Raw genomic sequence first — 17764 nt, 5'->3', positions numbered from 1 at the left:
ATTTTTTTAATGCCAAATATGAGTCCATAATAAGTTCTCTTATTCAAGAAAAAAATATTTATCGAATTGACGGGCCGAACTTTGGCGTAAAGTATTCGGTGCCGTTCGCGCATGCTTTTAAATGTATTTGGCGCGAAACTCTACCGAGTTTCCTGATCATAATCTTTATATGGTACAATGAACGATAAAGTTGTTCCCATTGATACCTATTTGTTGTTTCTGATTATATGTTACAAATCTAAAAATAATTGTAATTCTTTGTTATTTCAATACGTAATTTCTCTCGTAAACGTGTATTTTATTTTTGTACAATTGGTGTAATTGATATTGAATATTTTAGGATGTATGTCCAAGGAGGGAACACGGATGCCGAAGAGTGCAAAGGACATCGCTAACCTAATATTATTCATGGACAAGTTGTTTGACTTTCTCAATGGAACGTAATAAATCAGAGGCCTGAAACATTACGCTGCTTAGTGAGAGTCAACTCAGGATATGAAGAATGTTGGTTACATGCCATTAAATATCTGGGAAAAAACGAAATTTATTCGCAGATCAATTGTACGGCCGACACGTTTCGACAACTACATAAATCATTTCATAACAACTATTCAAGGATTTATGCAGTTACGGGAACGATTACTTTTAGAGAAAGGTTTAAATTGGTTTTTTCCGCGGTATTTTAATCAAGATGATTTAGAAAATTTCAATGGTTTATTTCGCAGTCATGGTTATCGAAATGTAAGCCCATCGTATTTTCAGTTTATTGCAGTGTCCAAAGCTCTTTTAGTCAGTAATTTGAATTCCTACCATTCTTTGGGAGCGAATTGTCAAGACGACGAGGGTAGTATACTCTCTAATCTGATTAATGCTTTAGGCAAACATAACCGTGACAATACTGATGAAATTGAGGTCAATAATAATGATACAATTTTTGCCGATCCACCCATTCCTCAAAACGTAGTTAATTCGGTTTTATTGACTGTTGAATCAAACGCAGCACGTGCCCATACAGTTCAGTACGTGGCACTTGAATTACTAAAATCTATCGATAATTGTGCCTTATGCAGGGCTTGCATTTTAGCACCTGCGTCTGATTCTGACAATTGTAGCACGTGTATGGTAACGGGTGAATTTTTGAATTGTTTCATACAATGTCAAGAAATGATCCGTGAATTGATTCCGAGAGTTTCATTTCGTCGACATCTAGCGCTACAATTGCAGGAAGAACTGTCACTTTTGAACCATTCAGCTGGCTGAAATGTTAAACACACGATTTTGTGTCTAAAGTAACATTCAAGAGATTGATAATTAGGCTACAGATTCGTGAATTTTGCAGAATAACGAAGAAAATTTTATTAGGGAACGAAACTAGCTATTGTCATAGCGAAAATATACTGTTTCGGAATACTACTGTGTTTCGTTCGAAATGCATGAATCGTCAAACGAGTCCGTGATTATTTTTTTCTTGCGATCTAGTTTCTTTCTTAAAGTATAACATTTTCTTTTGAATTGTAATTTAAAAAGCGTCACGTTATTTAATTAAAACTAAAAATGTATGGTGTTTATTTAATTTAAATTTAAGTTGATTAATTACATATGAAAATGTATTACTTTTATTTATTTTCAGTCTAAAGTTAAATTGATTATTTAATTACATATCAAATGTATTGATTTTATTTAATTTAAATTCAAGTTGATTATTTAACTACGTTTAAGAATGTATTATTTTTTATTTAATTATATATATAAATTTTTGCTGTAAATAAGTACTCTGTATTTGTCTTTAATTATTATTATAATTATTTTCATAGATTAAATGCGATCTATATTTTATATTAACAGAATTTGCATAACGAAAAATATTTATACATTTATAATAATTTACATTTTTAATTTATTAAATGTTTTACTTTTTCACTAATGTTTAATGTAATTATTTTAGTATTTATAGTGATTTAAAACCGGGGTTGCGCCATTGACACTTTTGTTATTTCTTTTATGTATCATATACTGCTTTCTTACATTTGTGTGTGTCAGTTTAAGCAACGTCTGTTTTTGATCATTGCAAGTACTTTTTAAATCCCGAAAATATCCTTTCGTTTAATAAATGAGTTTGAATAACCCGCCAAATAATTTAGTTCGCGAAAAAGATTTACTCCAACCGTTGATAGCGGTAGTGCATAAGCGTTACAGCCCAATACAGGTAAGTGTAAGTGCCGTCCCTCTGCTTGAGAGTAATCTGGACTGAGCATGCACTGGCATACACATGCTGGCAATTGGACATGAATTTGAAGTAATTCGAAATATGAACTCGACGGCGGATGCATTCGCGGCGGATATATTGCAGTTGTTACCTGTAGACGAATGGTTCACTTTACGTGACACGCTTAAGGAAAATTGGCCAACTTACGCATATGTAAATCATATATACGTGAGTGATAAACAAGTGTTGATTTTGCTCTAAAATAGTGATTATATTTTTAGCATTATTATTGGGTTGAGAATGCTATCCAGTGGAAGAAGCAGAATCCAAATATAAAGCATGATATTTACTGCCCAGAAGGAAAACTGTCCACTGGAGTATTCATCGGAATATCAACTGTAAGTCAGTAATGTAACTGAATGTAGACATCATAAATTCATCATAAATTTCGTCATTAATTCTTTGAATTGTGATAAGAATATGGGTACCAGAGCAGATGTGTTCCGATCACATAAAGTCTTCCATTAAAATAAATTATGTTTAAGATTAAGATATTTCAAGGACTCTTGTAGCGATTATTATTCTTACATTTATTTATTTTATAATTTTGTTATTTATACAATCCATACTAGTGATTTTCTTGGGTGTTACTGTATTACTCCTTTTTTGAATGCACAATTAATAGAAACAATATCTGCAGAAATTAGTACATATTGTTATATACGTTATACTAATTTATTATTCAAAAGTACACACAGCAATGATACAAGTCATTAACTTCACGCGGTGCCGATGTAAGGTCGTGATACAAGGTGAAGTCGTGAGAACTTCGGAGTTCTCATAAAGTGGAGCGGTCGAGATCGGTGATCTCTGCGGACTGGAGAAGAGATTATTCTCGCGGGAGATATTGGCAAGATCGGTAAATCGTGATTACGGTTTCTGTAACACCTTGTATACGCTGGCATAGATGATCCAAGCAATCGAGACACCTTTAAACAGTATTGATACACCAACTGAAAACTGCTTTGTGAGTGCACATTAAAAATTAAAGATGTTTTACATTATGCAGTAAATGGGGCGCCAAGTACGTTGCTGCCAAGTCGGGACGTTCTGACGTGTGACGTTTGATGTGCGATTGTGTTTTTTGTAAAATGTACGGCGACACTGTAAATAACTCATTCCATTGAATACATCTTTCAATTACTGTGCAGTGAAAAGAAAAATGGATGGGTTGGGCTTACAATCTAGTATTCTGGTTTTACTAACTCCCAACAGGAGATACTTGGTTTCTCTCGTGATTTCACAACTTTTTAATGGCAATATTTTTCAATCTACGGCACATGTTTCTGAAGAATTGTATTCCTGTGGAATTACATTTTTGCAAAGCCTTTTCTTCTAGATTTACAATTTTTGAAAAGTAATATTTTTACATATAGAATGTACTGGCACGAGTAAAAGGAAAAGAAAAGGATGGAAATTGTCTCTCAGTTAGAACGCCTTATTCCATCAGCGGTACGCTATATTTAGTCGTCATACAGTAGCAAGGATTGGATTTATGGCTTGCAGGTTGCACGAATAAATCTTTGGATAAGTTAATTCGAGAAAATGTTAATGCGTTGTCGCGCCTGAGCTTCTTTTCGTCCCGTTCCTTCTGATTCGTGTCAAGAAAATATATTTTCGAGATGGAGTGTTTCACTAACCGATGTAATTGAGCACGAGTTCCTTTATTGAAAGTCGCATTGAGAAACCTAACTCTGTTAGGGATGGCTGATCAGCCTAAATTTGAATTGTGATTCGTTTCTGATGAATTATTTCTGATAACGGGCAGCGGAATCAGTATTGCCGCGAAGCTATATTTATTCTTGGAGCGGTGCTCTACTGGGGTTAGTGATACTTACACTAAATTATTCAGTCGCGGATATTGACTGGTTTCGGGTTTGACTGAGGTTAAGGTGTTCGCCGTGTGTCGAAATGACAGAGCTGAAAGGAAATCGATCGAAAGTGAATTTGTAGAATAGGAGCGATAAGAAGGCGGGATGGCAGCTTTGCCAGGCCCGCTGGATTTTAGGTCCTGAAATTAAACAAAATCGTCCGGTTCGTCTCGAGATTTTAAACCCTGACCCGAGTAGTGAACTGCAATGCTCGGTACTTCGAGGATGTAGACGAATCTCGGAACGAACTGTTATTTGACGAGCAATCGCAACTCCCCATACTTTTGATTCGACACTCGTGGAGACGGAATCCAAGTGAAGTTGGTCCGCGACGCTCCGCACTCGCGGTCCGCAGTTTTCTTTCCCAGGGCCTCCCTACTCCTCCTGAGTATTGTTGCGCATGTTCGAATCATGCCGATATAATGGTCCCGATACAGAGGTACAGGTTCGTTATCTGACCTGTTGTATAACAGATATGTGAAAAATCAAAAACACCTTCTTCAGGTGTAAAAAAACTTCGCTAAATATATATATGTGCCCATCAGTAGTCCTTACTGTCATAATCTCGGTTATATTATTTATGTTAATACGGTCACAAAACAACTAAAATCAATTATAATGCACCAAATACAAAAAATCTTTCTTCTCGGGTTCATTCAATTCTTTTATTAGTTAAAGAATAAATACACAGATCTTTTATTAGCTGAAGAATGAATACACAGAATTTATAAAACTATATAACAGAATCTATAACATGAAACATATATAGAATTTTTAAAAAATTTTTGGCGAGCCGTTTAATAATATTTATAATTCCTGAAAGCATTGTAGGCTTTATGTTATTACAGTACAGTGTTACGTAGGCACCTTCCGCACCCTAACGTAGGGAAAAACCCCATTTTCTAATCACCGGAGCTAGCCATGGAAATCCGAACACGGAAACGCGATTAGGAAACTCTTGCGAAAGGATCCAACGAGTTCATCGGCCAAACGGCTCCAAAAGTTATCGACCGACCCGGGGCGAACAACCTGATGACTCCTCAACGCATCAGCACGACTCAGAAACGCCACCCTCACCTGGGCCCTAGGAAACCCCCACCAATTGGAACACCCTGATAATAAAACCAGCAATCCGATCAAGACGTTAGGTCATTAGTCATTTGTCATAAGTCAGTGTCAGTTCTTACGCTACACGTCAGTCAAGTATCATCGAAACTTCCAGTGGAGCTCCTGGTCCGTGTACTCCGTTCCTACCGAGTCAAAGACCGCGACCGCCGGACTCCCTGCCAAGGACCACTATCCTGCGAGCTGCAGTAGCGCCATCCGGTACTCCAGCGATCCAACCACAACCACCGAGTCAGGACCAGACGGCGGCACTGCGACTTCCGTTGGACGGGAGACTTCTAGGAGACCTCCAACCCTAGGGCACGTCACGGGACGAAGGTGTTCACGCACAGTCATCCGACTGGGTCGATCAAAAGAGACTGTCACCGATTACGGCCGCTGAACAAGCCAGGTAGAGGTTCCTTCGTAAGCTCGACTCATCCTCATTTTCATTCTAGTCTATTTATTAACCCTTCATTTTCGACCAAAACCGAATTCTAACCATTATCGCGATTTCTATGCCTTGCTCCGGTTATCCGGATAGATTAAGAATCCATCGACTTCCATTAAACAGCTGAGCTCGAATCTCAGCAGCGCGAAACAGAATTACGCGTAGACCGCCATTAAAACAGTAAGAAATTTCCGCATCAGCACTCCGGCGTCCAGTAACCTGCCGCCGCTAAAGCGCGCTATTACGACACCTGAACCACTGCGACGCGGAAGTATACTAACCTAGAGAAATTAGGTCAAGGCACCTCGGGTGCCATTCCAGCTGATTGTATTTCAGACCTCACGTACGAATAAATGCAAATCTTAATACACTAGCCACATAGCCATTCGTCCGCACCCCTTTTTATTCCTCACTCCCCTAGATCCCACCAGAGGAATTGATCTAGCCGCTCGGATCAATCTCCTCACAAACTTAAAATATTCGTTACGCGCAAGATTTGGGTAATCTCCATCTGAATTACCCCGGCCTCGTATCCGCTCGGCCGCCCCGTAACAACAGTAAAAGAAGCGGGCAGACAATGATATGAACGCTAGTAAAAAGTTGCATATTTGGTGACATTGTTGTGATAATAAAGTTTCAATACCTGTGAGGCTATTTATTGGCATATTATTACGCGGCTCGCCAAAAAGATCGGAAAAAGCTGAGAAAGGACGAGGGGCGAGAGAGGGCATGAAATGGCAAAAAAAGGGAGAAAAGAGTCGAAACATGTTGGGAGTAGGGGAGGGGCGTAATCATGTCTAGGTTTTTGCCAGAAAAAGAGCATATGCGGGAAGCTCTGCTTTTCTGCTTCAATTTTAAGAAATTCGGTCACCGACTTGCAAGGACATGTCGCCGAATTGCGTCCTTAATAAAATTCATTGTCTTTCTTAACAGGTTTAATCCCGTAATTCATTGATTAAATCCTGTTCCATTTCGAATTCCGGAGTTGCGTGGCATGAAGAGCCTTTTTCATCCATGTGTAATCTCGAATATTCGGTGGAAAATTCTTTGAATATTCCACGGAGCTAGGGTCAGGGCCTCAAGGGCCTAGACCTTGGAAAGGTCACAAGTCGCGTCGACGCTTGCCGCTCCAGGAGCCGACTCCCAATTTCATTGCATTTTAAGCTATTTATGCGTTTGGATATTTCTATCTATAACCAACTTCTCTTGAAATTCCTTAGGCTTCGTTACGAAAAATTACGTTCAAATTGATTTTTGCAAATTTGTTTTATGCCAATAAATTTACATTCATTTTCTTGCTGTTATGAAAAATAGAGTTTGTTCTCTAGTTTTTAATTAATTTTGTACTGAACTCCAATAGCTGGGCCAAATTATGTTTGTCATTGTTATGCAAATGAAGCCATATAAATGTAGTGTAATAATTACTCTGCACGGTCATTTATGTTATTTGCTTTTATTAGAATCATTTTTTTCATTCCCATAGATTTTTTTTCTTGTTACTTAGATTGTCAACTACTGGATAATTGTCATATACAAACAAATATAAACACTGCGACGGGTTTTTCCGGCCCCCGGTCGGCAAGTCGTCCTACGCCCGGGTTCGAGTCTGGACCAGGGGTCGAGCCCGGTTTTCGGCCCTTCCGACGGCCCGATTTATTAAGGGCGTCAGGTGCGCGCGCGCACCTCGGGCTGTCGGGAACCGGTAGCCCGGAACACGATGACCCCGCCTGCTAATCGCGGCCCCCGGACGTAGCCGACCGGCCACTCAGCCCCGCGAGGACCTTACGCCCTTCGCGGCACGGCAGAGGTGGGGGGTTCGGCGCGGTTCCCTCCGAGTGCGAAGGTGTCCCTTCCGGTCTTACGGTTCGGCGGGAATTGCGGGAAGGCAATGAAAAGATAATAAAAATGGTGGCGATAACGAACCCCGACGGGATCGAACTTTTATTCGGGGCCGTCCACCTGGATCGCGCCCGATAATCAGTTAACCGTTACAGAGGAAAAGGGGGCGCCCGACGAACGGGACGGGCGCTTGGCGGGGCGCAAAAAAAAAAACAATAAAATTGAGTCGCGGTGGAATTAGGGATTCCCCTCGGTAGGGGACCCTACGGGCACAACGCCCGGCCGGGAAGACTTATTGGGCCCCCTTGGTGCCTCGATAAGGGCCCGGCGCCCGGAAACTGCGCCCTCGAAATGGCGCCGGCCCGCGGTCGGCACCCTATCCTCGCCCACCGCGTCCTGCGCGCACGCAGCCTCAGAATTTACGATTTCTTTCACGGTATGGGGGCTCAGTAAAATAGGCGGGCGAGGATCTCTTCCCGGACCTTCGTACGGACTCTACCACGGGACGCGATCCCGACACTCCTTCGGCCCACGAGGACCGGGAGGTGCCGCCCGGCGCGACAATGGCGGCCCGGACCCGATCCGCCACGCGGTCATCGGCCGACCGCACGCACCGAAAACCCGGGTGTCGGCACCCTCCGGCCGTCGTCGGGATTCCGGCTCACAATTAACGCGACACTAAATCCGGGACGAACGCGAGAAACGGCGGACGGCAAAATTGGCTCGCGACAATATCGGCGGGACAGGAAACAGCGCGACTTAGGAAGCCCCCTGGGCAGGTTCGGGCTCACCGGTCGCCGGTCTCTGGGCGGGAATTCTTCCGGACGGGAAGCAGCGCAGCGGCGTTCGTCGGGATGTTCTCCTCGGGACGGGACGGTCCCCGGCTACGGCGGGCGTCGGGGCGGGACGCGCCTCGTCGGGACGGGACGCTCCTGTTCGGAACTCTGCGGGAGCCGCTTTGCTGGTCACCGGAGGTCCTTCCTCGTGGTTAGTCCCTTTGGCAATGGCGGTGTCGTTGACCGGCCTTTCGCTCCCGCCTTGATGATCTCCTAGCGGGCCTAGCGGGACCTAAGCCCGGGAGCCGACCTGCCCTCTGGCCCCGCCGAAGTGGGTCACTATGCCGACTAATTAGGTCGGCCACCGGCCGATGGCAGCAGGTCCTCCTAATTGCGGGGCGCTTCACGTGTCCCCCGGGATTGGGCAACCGGCGGTACTCCTCAGCCGGCGCGCAGTGCCTTGGTACCTAGCGTCTTAAAGCCACCCTTTTTCTTTATTTTCTCGCTCCCCCGCCTTAACCTAATGACTGCCAAGGGGACCCCTCCGCACTCCGGCCTTTCATATACCCCTTGTGATGGGTGGGGAAATTCACCACGTCACAACACATAAAATATTATTACAACACTCATATTCTTTTATATTTTTATTGTAGTTTTCAGGATTTAGAGTTTATCCATTCGCCACAGGGTCATCGCAAAATCTGCTCCATAAGTCATTACTAGAGAGTCAACGATTGGATTGGAACACGGGTATAGTAATTGCTGCCGTTCATGAACACATTCAACCTACAGTGTATTCTGTTTTAGCTGATTTAAAGTCTCAACGCGGACTTGAAATAGATTTCTCCATACCTGGGCAATATTACTTTAAATCGGTAGAAGAGTGTGCAACAGTAAAAATCCAGTAAGTATATACAAGGTACAATATTGTGTACCGTATGTATATAAGATACTTGACATAGATATAAATAAAAATATACCAAAAATTTTAGAACATGTACAAATCTGCGCGTTGTTTACATACATATAGTTTACGTATTTTTCAACATTCAGCAGCCATGTATACTAGACATGTTAATTTGATTTAATTTAAAATTCCATGTATCTTAGATGTTTCAAGTCATATATTGCGACTTTTGTATGGTGGGTTTTAAGGTAACAAAGAGATGCCCCGCATCTTCCGATGGAACGGAGTCCTTGTCCCTAATTCTCACGCCGCGTCTGAGCTGCACCCAGTTTATATAAATTAATGCTCATTTGAGCGTCAGTCATCCCATGATATTAATATTTATTTTCGCCGCGTTGCCTTCACCATCCCTTTCTCAACTGGGGTCCCGATCTCACTGCGAGAATGGTGTCGAAAAACGAGGGTGAAAGGGGAAATTTGATTCTACTGGAGGCATCCCCGAGCGGAACTTCTACTTTCAGTTCAAAAAGGACTCTCGGACTTGACTTTGCTAGTGAGAGACCAGTTACCTCAATGAAGGTAACGGAGGGGAGTGTGACCGAGTTTTGTGACCATAGCTTTATTTTCGAGAATAGTCCGATCCCTTCTGAAACTAGTCGTTAGGTTTGCCTCGAATATTGTGGAGAGATTCTAGGAATGTTGAGCTCAATTGGAAAATTGCGCGATATAAGCCGATCACAAGTTAACAATTTTATGATGAAGGAACATCAAACTTTACGGGACATTAAGTATTTCGTATTCGGTAGACCGTGCGATTTCGTCGCCGATTTTCTCACATAAGGCTCAAGTGTAGCCGTTGTCCGCGTGACACGGACTTGTTTTCCACGTTAATCCCCACCTAATTACCTTCTGATTAGAGGGGATTCTTATGAGCCGAATTACAGGAGTAATTACGCCATGAACCCACGTTTGCGGTCTGCTGTTCGACATCCGCTGATTTCGGAGCCACTGCATATACTTGCGTATACGACCGCGTCTCAGCTCATTCAGATACGTCGTTATCTTCGCACCTCTATTACCTTTTTTAGTCGGTGGATGGCGCTAGTGGCGCACAAGGCGTCCCGTGCGGGAACACCTTCCTCTTACCTCAAGACCCTGCTTCCTTTCCTTAACCTCAAAGCGGCTGTCAAGTGCCAAAACGTAGTGCATAGGGACATATAAGAATTTACAGAAGATGAGAATGAGAAGCATTGAATATACTATGAAGTGTATATTACCGTCAAAACACCTTCGGTGTACAAAAGTTCAGCCAAATACATTTATCTTTATTCAAATAATTGGAAAAATAGCTCAAATTGCTCCCTTCCCATGAAAAGCTCAAATCAACTATTTTTGCCAAATATCGTAGAACGTTCATTCTATTAAAATCCCATCTGAAATCTTTTTGCCACAGTATGTCACAGTACATTTGATTTTACATATATTGTATGTATAAGATTTTTTGCTTCCTCAAACCGAAGACAAATATTAAAAACTATATCGAAACAAATCAAAGAATTAGAAATTAAATTTGAAAACAATATTTTATTTGGCAAGCACCAAAATGATCATATGCTAGGAATATACCTCCCCACACGGAACAAAAACTCTATTATAGAATATTTTCATGACTACGGGATGTTTCAGTACATGAGAAGTTAAAAATATACGCATAATATATACTTCACGGAATGTCAAAAATATTCTATTGGATTTTAGATGCACATTGTACGTATTAAATATGTTACTAGGATATCAAAATTTGCCCCAATTAAATACGTTTAGTAAACGTATAATATATCTCTATTTAACAGGAATTTGTATGTGTAGTATTTCACATGCAAAAAACATATAATGAATGTATGTCGTGCGTATATTAAGGGAAGAAAAACTGACCTATCAAAAACGTAAAATGTATATATATTTTATGCACGTATATATACATTATTTTACTCGCCTGATTGATATATGTATGTTATACGTTACTAGAGCATCTACATATTCACCAATTAAATACTCACTCGACACTCGACGAAGAAGGAATAATATACCGCGACATCTCGACCAGAAACATACGACCATACGTACCCGGTAAGCTACGCAAGCAAATATTTCAAACCGTCCGTCAGAAATTCATGTGGTCAGGGATAAAAAAGAAATTCTAAATAATACTGAGGGGATATACCCGTAAACCCCACACCGGTATGACTTTCTTTTTCATTTCTTTCACGGCGAATGGCGACATTTCCTCGTTTCAAACAGTTTTCAAACGATTTCATCAACTGATATAACTTGTGTCATCGTCATATGGGTCATATACAAATAGGGTTAGATGTCGGCATTGACTGATTGGTGAATTGAAGATTGTTTCTGGCGCGTTGTGGCCAGAAATAAATATTATTAAAAATAGTTTTGTTGTGAAAATAAAGTACGAAGAACAATTCGTATTGTATTAATTAAATTCATGTTATGACGATATCGTAATATTATAATTGTCTAATGAGATAGAGGTTAAGATCTAAGCTGTCACTTTTCAGGTAAAACATTTCACGACGGAGAAAGTAAAGAATCCTGTTTAACTATTTGACAAAATAGTTATTCTAAATTCAGTTTCTTTATACATTTACGAATGCCTCTACATTTCAGACCAAAGATTTAAGACCGCATGTAGAAGATCAGCTGGTGGCGGGGTTTCAAAGGAAAATATTCTTAATGTTTCCTGAATTGGTGGAAAGAAATATATAAAAGAGATTAAACAGGTCGAGGTTTTTGTCTGTTAATTACTTTTAACATTAAAAATTATTTAAGATTTTCTATTGACATTTTCAGAAAGCTTGTAAACTTTAAACTATCGATTTAGCTAATACAGTAATTTTTGTATACGCCATAGAATGTAGTATATTACTTTGCTCTTCTTACAGTTATCAAAATTAAAACAATGTGCAGTCACATCATACATTCGACAACAGGGACAGGAGACATTAGAGGATATTTGAGTGTTCAATAAGTGTCCGCGGTGTTTAAAGAGTGAACCAGTGTAATATAAGAAACCTGAAATCATTCATAATATTTGTTAATATTAAAAAAATTTAATTAAATTACTATTAAAATACTTTCAAAATAGAAGCATAGTGCTATTAACTGTTATGAGGCTACCCGATTTTCCTCAAAATAGAGAGGCGCGCATGCTATTAAGTATGGGTCAGTTACCGGAAGATAAATATCGAATCCAAAGCAACGACAGTATCGTCCGATTAAACCGAAAAAATAACAACGAGTGGAACAATCATCGAGGAATGTTTTGGCTTATTCGCACGCACTCCGCATCGAACTGCACTCTGGACCAAAACACGGACCTACTCTTCCGTCAACATAGTGACTACCTCAGCACTTCCGATCAAACTTCTAACAACAAAATCCAGAAACAAAGAAACCGGACTCTATCCTCACGGGCATTTCAAGGATAAGATCTCGTATAAAAGCGGTACCGAAAAGCAGCCGTCAGTAGTATAGAAGAGTTCAAGACAGCGTACAGAGCAGTCTCAGGAGCGAGGCTGGAGCTCTTTGAAGAGCTCACCGTACCGTAGTAACAGTTGTGCATTTCGGTACTCCGACATCCACGAGCCAACGGTGAGAAGAACGACGGCGCTGCGAATTCCGGACCAGCGGGAGAATCTTAGGAAGCTCCAACCTTAGGGCACGCCCCGGTTTGAAGGCGTTCACGTGCAGTCCATCGCAACCGGCAGGTCGCAGGAAAGAGACGTCACCGGAAGTAAAGGCCTCTGCGAAGCCAAAGTACAGGTCCTCTTTGAAGAGTTCCACTCTTCCACTCTTCAACTCTTTTACTCTTTTACTCTTTTATCACTCTATTTCGAACCCTGTTCCAAATTACTAACTCACAATAGAATTCGGCATCTACCTTCCGGTAACAACTATCAAATATTCTAACTCTTCAAGTATGAATCGCAACTCATTAGCCGCCCTTGCTGAGTAAGGCAAAGCGCATCTTGCAAGCAAAGAATTCCGCGTCAGCATTCCGCAATTGATACGCGGACGTATCTTGATTACACTTCCGCGAGGTGCTAGCGCGCGGCCTACAACGTCCTTGTCTCGATCCGCGACGATCTGCCTGACTCGGTGGTTGGATCGCTGGAGTACCGGATGGCGCTACTGCAGCTCGCAGGATAGTGGTCCTTGGCAGGGAGTCCAATGGTCTCGGTCTCTGACTCGCTAGGAACGGAGTGCCGGGGCCAGGAGCTCCACTCGAAGTTTCGATGACGACTGACGTTGACTTATCACAAATTGACTAAAAGACTGACTATCTCTGACTTCTGATCGGACTGCTGGTTTTATTAGCAGGATATTCCAATTGGTGGGGGTTTCCTAGGGCGCAGGTGAGGGTGGACTTCTGAGTCGTGCTGATGCGTTGCGGAGTCATCAGGTTGTTCGTTTGGCCGATGAACTCGTTGGATCCTTTCGCAAGAGTTTCGCGTTTCTGTACTCGGACTTCCATGGCTAACTCCGGTTAATTGAAAAATAGGATTTTTCCCTATTTTAGGGTACGGAAGGTACCTACGTAACATTATTATTTTATGGTCTACCAGGCGTTTCCTGATAGACCGTCCCGAGTCCTTTCTTAAAACTAACTACATAAATAATGGCTACTTCTAGTTACTACATTACTGAACGCAATCTCTCAAATAAAGTGTTCTCCGGAGATGACAGGTACTATCGTTTCCTACTCGACGGCCTGGCGCATTTTAGATAGCCGTATTCACAGTCGAGATTCACGCAAAAGAACTCAAACATAGCTACTACCTTCCCCGGCGAATAATTCCTGCAAAAAGTCCTATAAGAATCCTACTTGGAAATTTTTTCTACGATTTGGCTATACTCGTCTCGCCACCCTAACTGGAAATTCACACAATTTAATCAGCGAAACTTCGTAAAAAAACAACTGAATTTCGGTTGGAATCAAACTTTGCACAGGAATGACATCGACCGCCTCTTCTCGTCGTTGCTGTTGCTCGCCTCCTCAAAGTTCGTCTAAGGCAGCTTGATACACTCAATTTTTAGGCAGCACACAATTTTAACTTCCGCATCTAGTCAGCTCTGTGGTCCGGATCGAAGAGAGCGAGCCCCCTAGGTCCTCAAACTCCTTATATTCAAAATTCCTCTTCTACCATGCTCAAGGCGGTTTTCGGCGGCCGATTCGCCGAATTCCACGTTCTGCCTCCAATGCGGGCTCTTTGCTCGGCGCCGATCACTCGCAACGCGCCGAGTCTTGCTGCCTACCACGCGGTTCTCGTCCTCCAGGGCCGTTTCTTCGGGTTAAGGCAGTAGATCCGAAATTCTATTCTTCAGAGTGTCCCTGCACGTCCGCATCCTAGCCTGCCGTCCTAGGCGAAAAAGTCGGGGAGCTCATCGTCGCGGGAGGAATTCTTATCCTTACGTAGGGAGGTTGTTGAGGCCTCCCTCGTCCCCCTGGCCATCCTACTTCGACAAGGCGCGGCCGTAGGCCAATGTTTCTTTCACGCATCTCCATCCGCATCTAATGTGGAATCGCCCATACACCGGGTGCGGAATTCTGCCTTTCCTATCGGATTCGGGATTTAGCTCCAGGCTGAGAAGTAGAGACCCACGGGCAGTATATTCGGCTTTGGGCCTCGTGGGCTCCGCATCCTGTCCTCTCCGCGTCGCGTGGCTCCATCCTACCGGCTTTTTATGGGTCCCTTTCCTCGAAAACATCTTGTTCACCGCTCAGTTGTTTACTTCTTCAGCTGTTGCTTACCCGTCAGTTTGAATCTAACTACGCATAACTATCCTACACGACGGTTCTAACAAAGACTCGAAATAAGACGCATTACCCTGTGTCATCTTTTTTCTAAATTTCGAGGAGATAGACGGACTCGCGTACAAAAGTGTAAATGTTGATCGCTGTAATTTATCATGGGGAACAGACAGCTGAATCCCGAAGGATAACTAACAACCGATTCGCAAAAGATAACTAACAGTTGAACCACTGAGGACAGCTAGTAATCGAATCGCAAAAAGTAACTTTGAGAAACGTAATATAACAGATTTTTAATCGCTAATAATCCCCAAAAGATAGTTCCTAAATTTTTCCTCAAAATAAGACAGTCTCTCCCGTCGGCACGGGGTCTGACCACCGAGTCAGCTACTCAAAACTGTCCAAAGATAACAAAATTATTGGCCTCGTGACGCGTGCATAAACATGCCACGTTACAGTATACACAAACTTTTACCCTGTCTATATACGGGAGCCAAGAAAGCGTTCACAAGACCGTTTATTTCGAATCAGCCATTGATCATTAGATCGATCATTAATTGGAATTTCCAGCATTCACTTTAGATCCCGATTCAATATCCTTGAACACCTCCGAGTTCACAAGATCAGTCTCTAGGTCCATCTACAATTACTCAATCTGTGATCGGACACACGCACACACGATAAATTCTCGATTAGAGTATATAGAACATAAACCTACAAAATTACTATATGATAAAATTAACGAAATACTGTAATTTGGATATTAATAATGACTTTATTTGCAGGATACCTGAGGAATGTTACGTGATGAGATTAAACAAATCGCATGTTTCTCAAATTCTTGCTATATGGCCGCACCGTCATGCAACACGTCCGGAATTGTCAATGGCCTACCTTCAATTATTGGTAGAGATGAACACAAGTGTTGGTTTATTTCTTAGAAAAAATGATGCACTTGTTTCGTGGGTACTACAGAATGAATGGGGAGGTCTAGGTATGGTTCAAACTATAGAAGAGTATAAGCGACGCGGATACGCAAAAACCGTTGTTAAAGTTTTAGCGAAAGAAATAGCAGATTTTGGTTTATCGTCTGTTCTTTTTATCGTGAAAGGCAATGCATCGTCGCATGAAATGTTTACTTCATTAAACTGGAAGCGAATGAATGACATTCTATGGATAGTAATGAAAGAATATGAGACACGTACTTGAAATGTTAAAAATTATTCCGTAAGTTGAATTCTATGGCATAGATTGGTGATGTACTAAAACTGTAAAATGAAATCTCCTCAAGACACCTTAGGTGTAAACAAATTTCGCCAAATACATTCTTGTTCCTTTTTTGAATTGCAAGAATAATTCAAACCGTTTTTTTATTAACAAATGGAAATCAACTATATTTGCCGAATATGTAAGTACTTTCATTTTATTAAATACTTAAATCAGATACCATTGCCAAATTATTGTACATTTTGTTTCATCTAATACAAGTATATCTATTCTAAAAATGATATCACTTAAAATCATCTGTTTATGAAGATCTACAGTTTTCTATTTTCATCTCACCAAATAAAACTTAAAACTAAATCTGATGAAATAAAAAAAATAAAAACTCAATTTGAAAACAACATTTTATTTGGCGAGCAGTTAAATACTGACGAGAACTCTAATGAGTACACTTCGAGTGCTCGCCAAATAAAATGTTTTCAAATTGAGTTTTCAATCTTTTGTATGTAAAGGTCTCATTTCAGGAGATTTCACTTCTTTTTGTCAACAATTTTGTAAACGTTTTCTAATAAATTTGATTTAAAAAACATGTTTCTTTTTTCTTATTAGTGTTACGTGGCGGCCGAGTAGCTAGCAAGGTCGGGGGAATTTTGCAGATTCTTTCGAGCGGTATAGTGATTGTAGAAGAATTAACTCGTACGCGCGCGTAACCAGTTTATGATTTGAGAAATACGGAAAGGATAACCCGAGCGGCTAGGTCAACCTCTTTAGTGGGATTGATAAGTTTTTGGTCCTTAAAGGGTAGTTGGAAAGTTGCAGTGAGGACTCAGGAGGGTTTTTAAGGTTTCGTGAGAATTAAGTCGTCGTTCTATATTGAATCAAATAGTTCTATTTGTGATGCAAGGGGTACAGTGTCTATGGGGGTAAGGTGCGCAAAAGATATGCTGTGCTAAGCGGATCGCCGCGAAACGAGACAATGACGTTGTAGGCCGCGCACTAACGACTCGCGGACGTGTAACGATATATGTCCGCGTATCAATTGCAAAATGCTGACGCAAGATTCTTCGCTTGTAAGGTGCGCTTTCGCTTGCTCAGCAAGGGCAGCTAATGAGTTGCGATTTATATTGTGAGGAGTTAGAATTTGGTAGTCGTTACCGGAAGATAAATACCGAGATCTGTTGCGGGTTAGTTATTTGAAATAGGCTTCGAAAGATAGTGATGAAGGGTGAACGAATGAAAGAGTGAAGTTCTTTGAAGAGGACCTGTACCTTGGCTTCTCAGAGGCCTTTACTTTCGGTGACGTCTCTCCTACGTTCTGCCGGATGCGATGAACTAAATGTGAACGCTGTCAAACCTGAGAGGCACAGGTTTGGAGCTTTCTAAGATTCTCCCGATGGCCTGGAATTCGCAGCGTCGTCGTTCTTCTCACTGTTGGCACATGGATGTCGGAGTACCGAAACGCACAACTGTTACTGACAGTACGGTCAGCTCTTCAG

At 41.6% G+C, this 17764-nt stretch overlaps 1 protein-coding gene across 3 annotated transcripts; it reads left to right on the top strand.

The window, feature by feature from the left end:
• The first annotated feature begins 2248 nt into the window (after positions 1-2248).
• Positions 2249-16388, top strand: LOC105702882. Of its 3 annotated transcripts, none has more exons than XM_012430820.2 (5): positions 2249-2419; positions 2488-2604; positions 8961-9057; positions 9115-9211; positions 15830-16388. In XM_012430820.2, exons 1-5 carry the CDS (start codon positions 2270-2272, stop codon positions 16251-16253), a joined length of 885 nt encoding a protein of 294 aa, XP_012286243.1. In that variant the 5' UTR covers positions 2249-2269; the 3' UTR covers positions 16254-16388. The 3 variants fall into 3 exon arrangements, with proteins under 3 accessions (XP_012286243.1, XP_012286244.1, XP_012286242.1); XM_012430821.2 differs by having other exon boundaries at positions 8961-9211; positions 15830-16038; positions 16156-16388; XM_012430819.2 differs by having other exon boundaries at positions 8961-9211.
• The last annotated feature ends 1376 nt before the right edge of the window (positions 16389-17764 follow it).

This window comes from Orussus abietinus, unplaced genomic scaffold (genome assembly GCF_000612105.2).
Source record: "Orussus abietinus isolate OABI.00-Male unplaced genomic scaffold, Oabi_2.0 scaffold623, whole genome shotgun sequence".
Classification (NCBI taxonomy): domain Eukaryota; kingdom Metazoa; phylum Arthropoda; class Insecta; order Hymenoptera; family Orussidae; genus Orussus; species Orussus abietinus.
This window is presented reverse-complemented; position numbering and strand designations above follow the sequence as displayed.

What these genes read in the sequence shown, in the direction of transcription:
- LOC105702882 (XM_012430819.2), top strand. Translation starts at nt 2,270, where the DNA reads ATGCTGGCAATTGGACATGAATTTGAAGTAATTCGAAATATGAACTCG. An exon ending in TATTCATCGGAATATCAACT is followed by an intron (nt 2,605 to 8,960) that starts GTAAGTCAGTAA and finishes TTTTTATTGTAG; the next exon opens with TTTTCAGGATTTAGAGTTTA. An exon ending in TGTGCAACAGTAAAAATCCA is followed by an intron (nt 9,212 to 15,829) that starts GTAAGTATATAC and finishes CTTTATTTGCAG; the next exon opens with GATACCTGAGGAATGTTACG.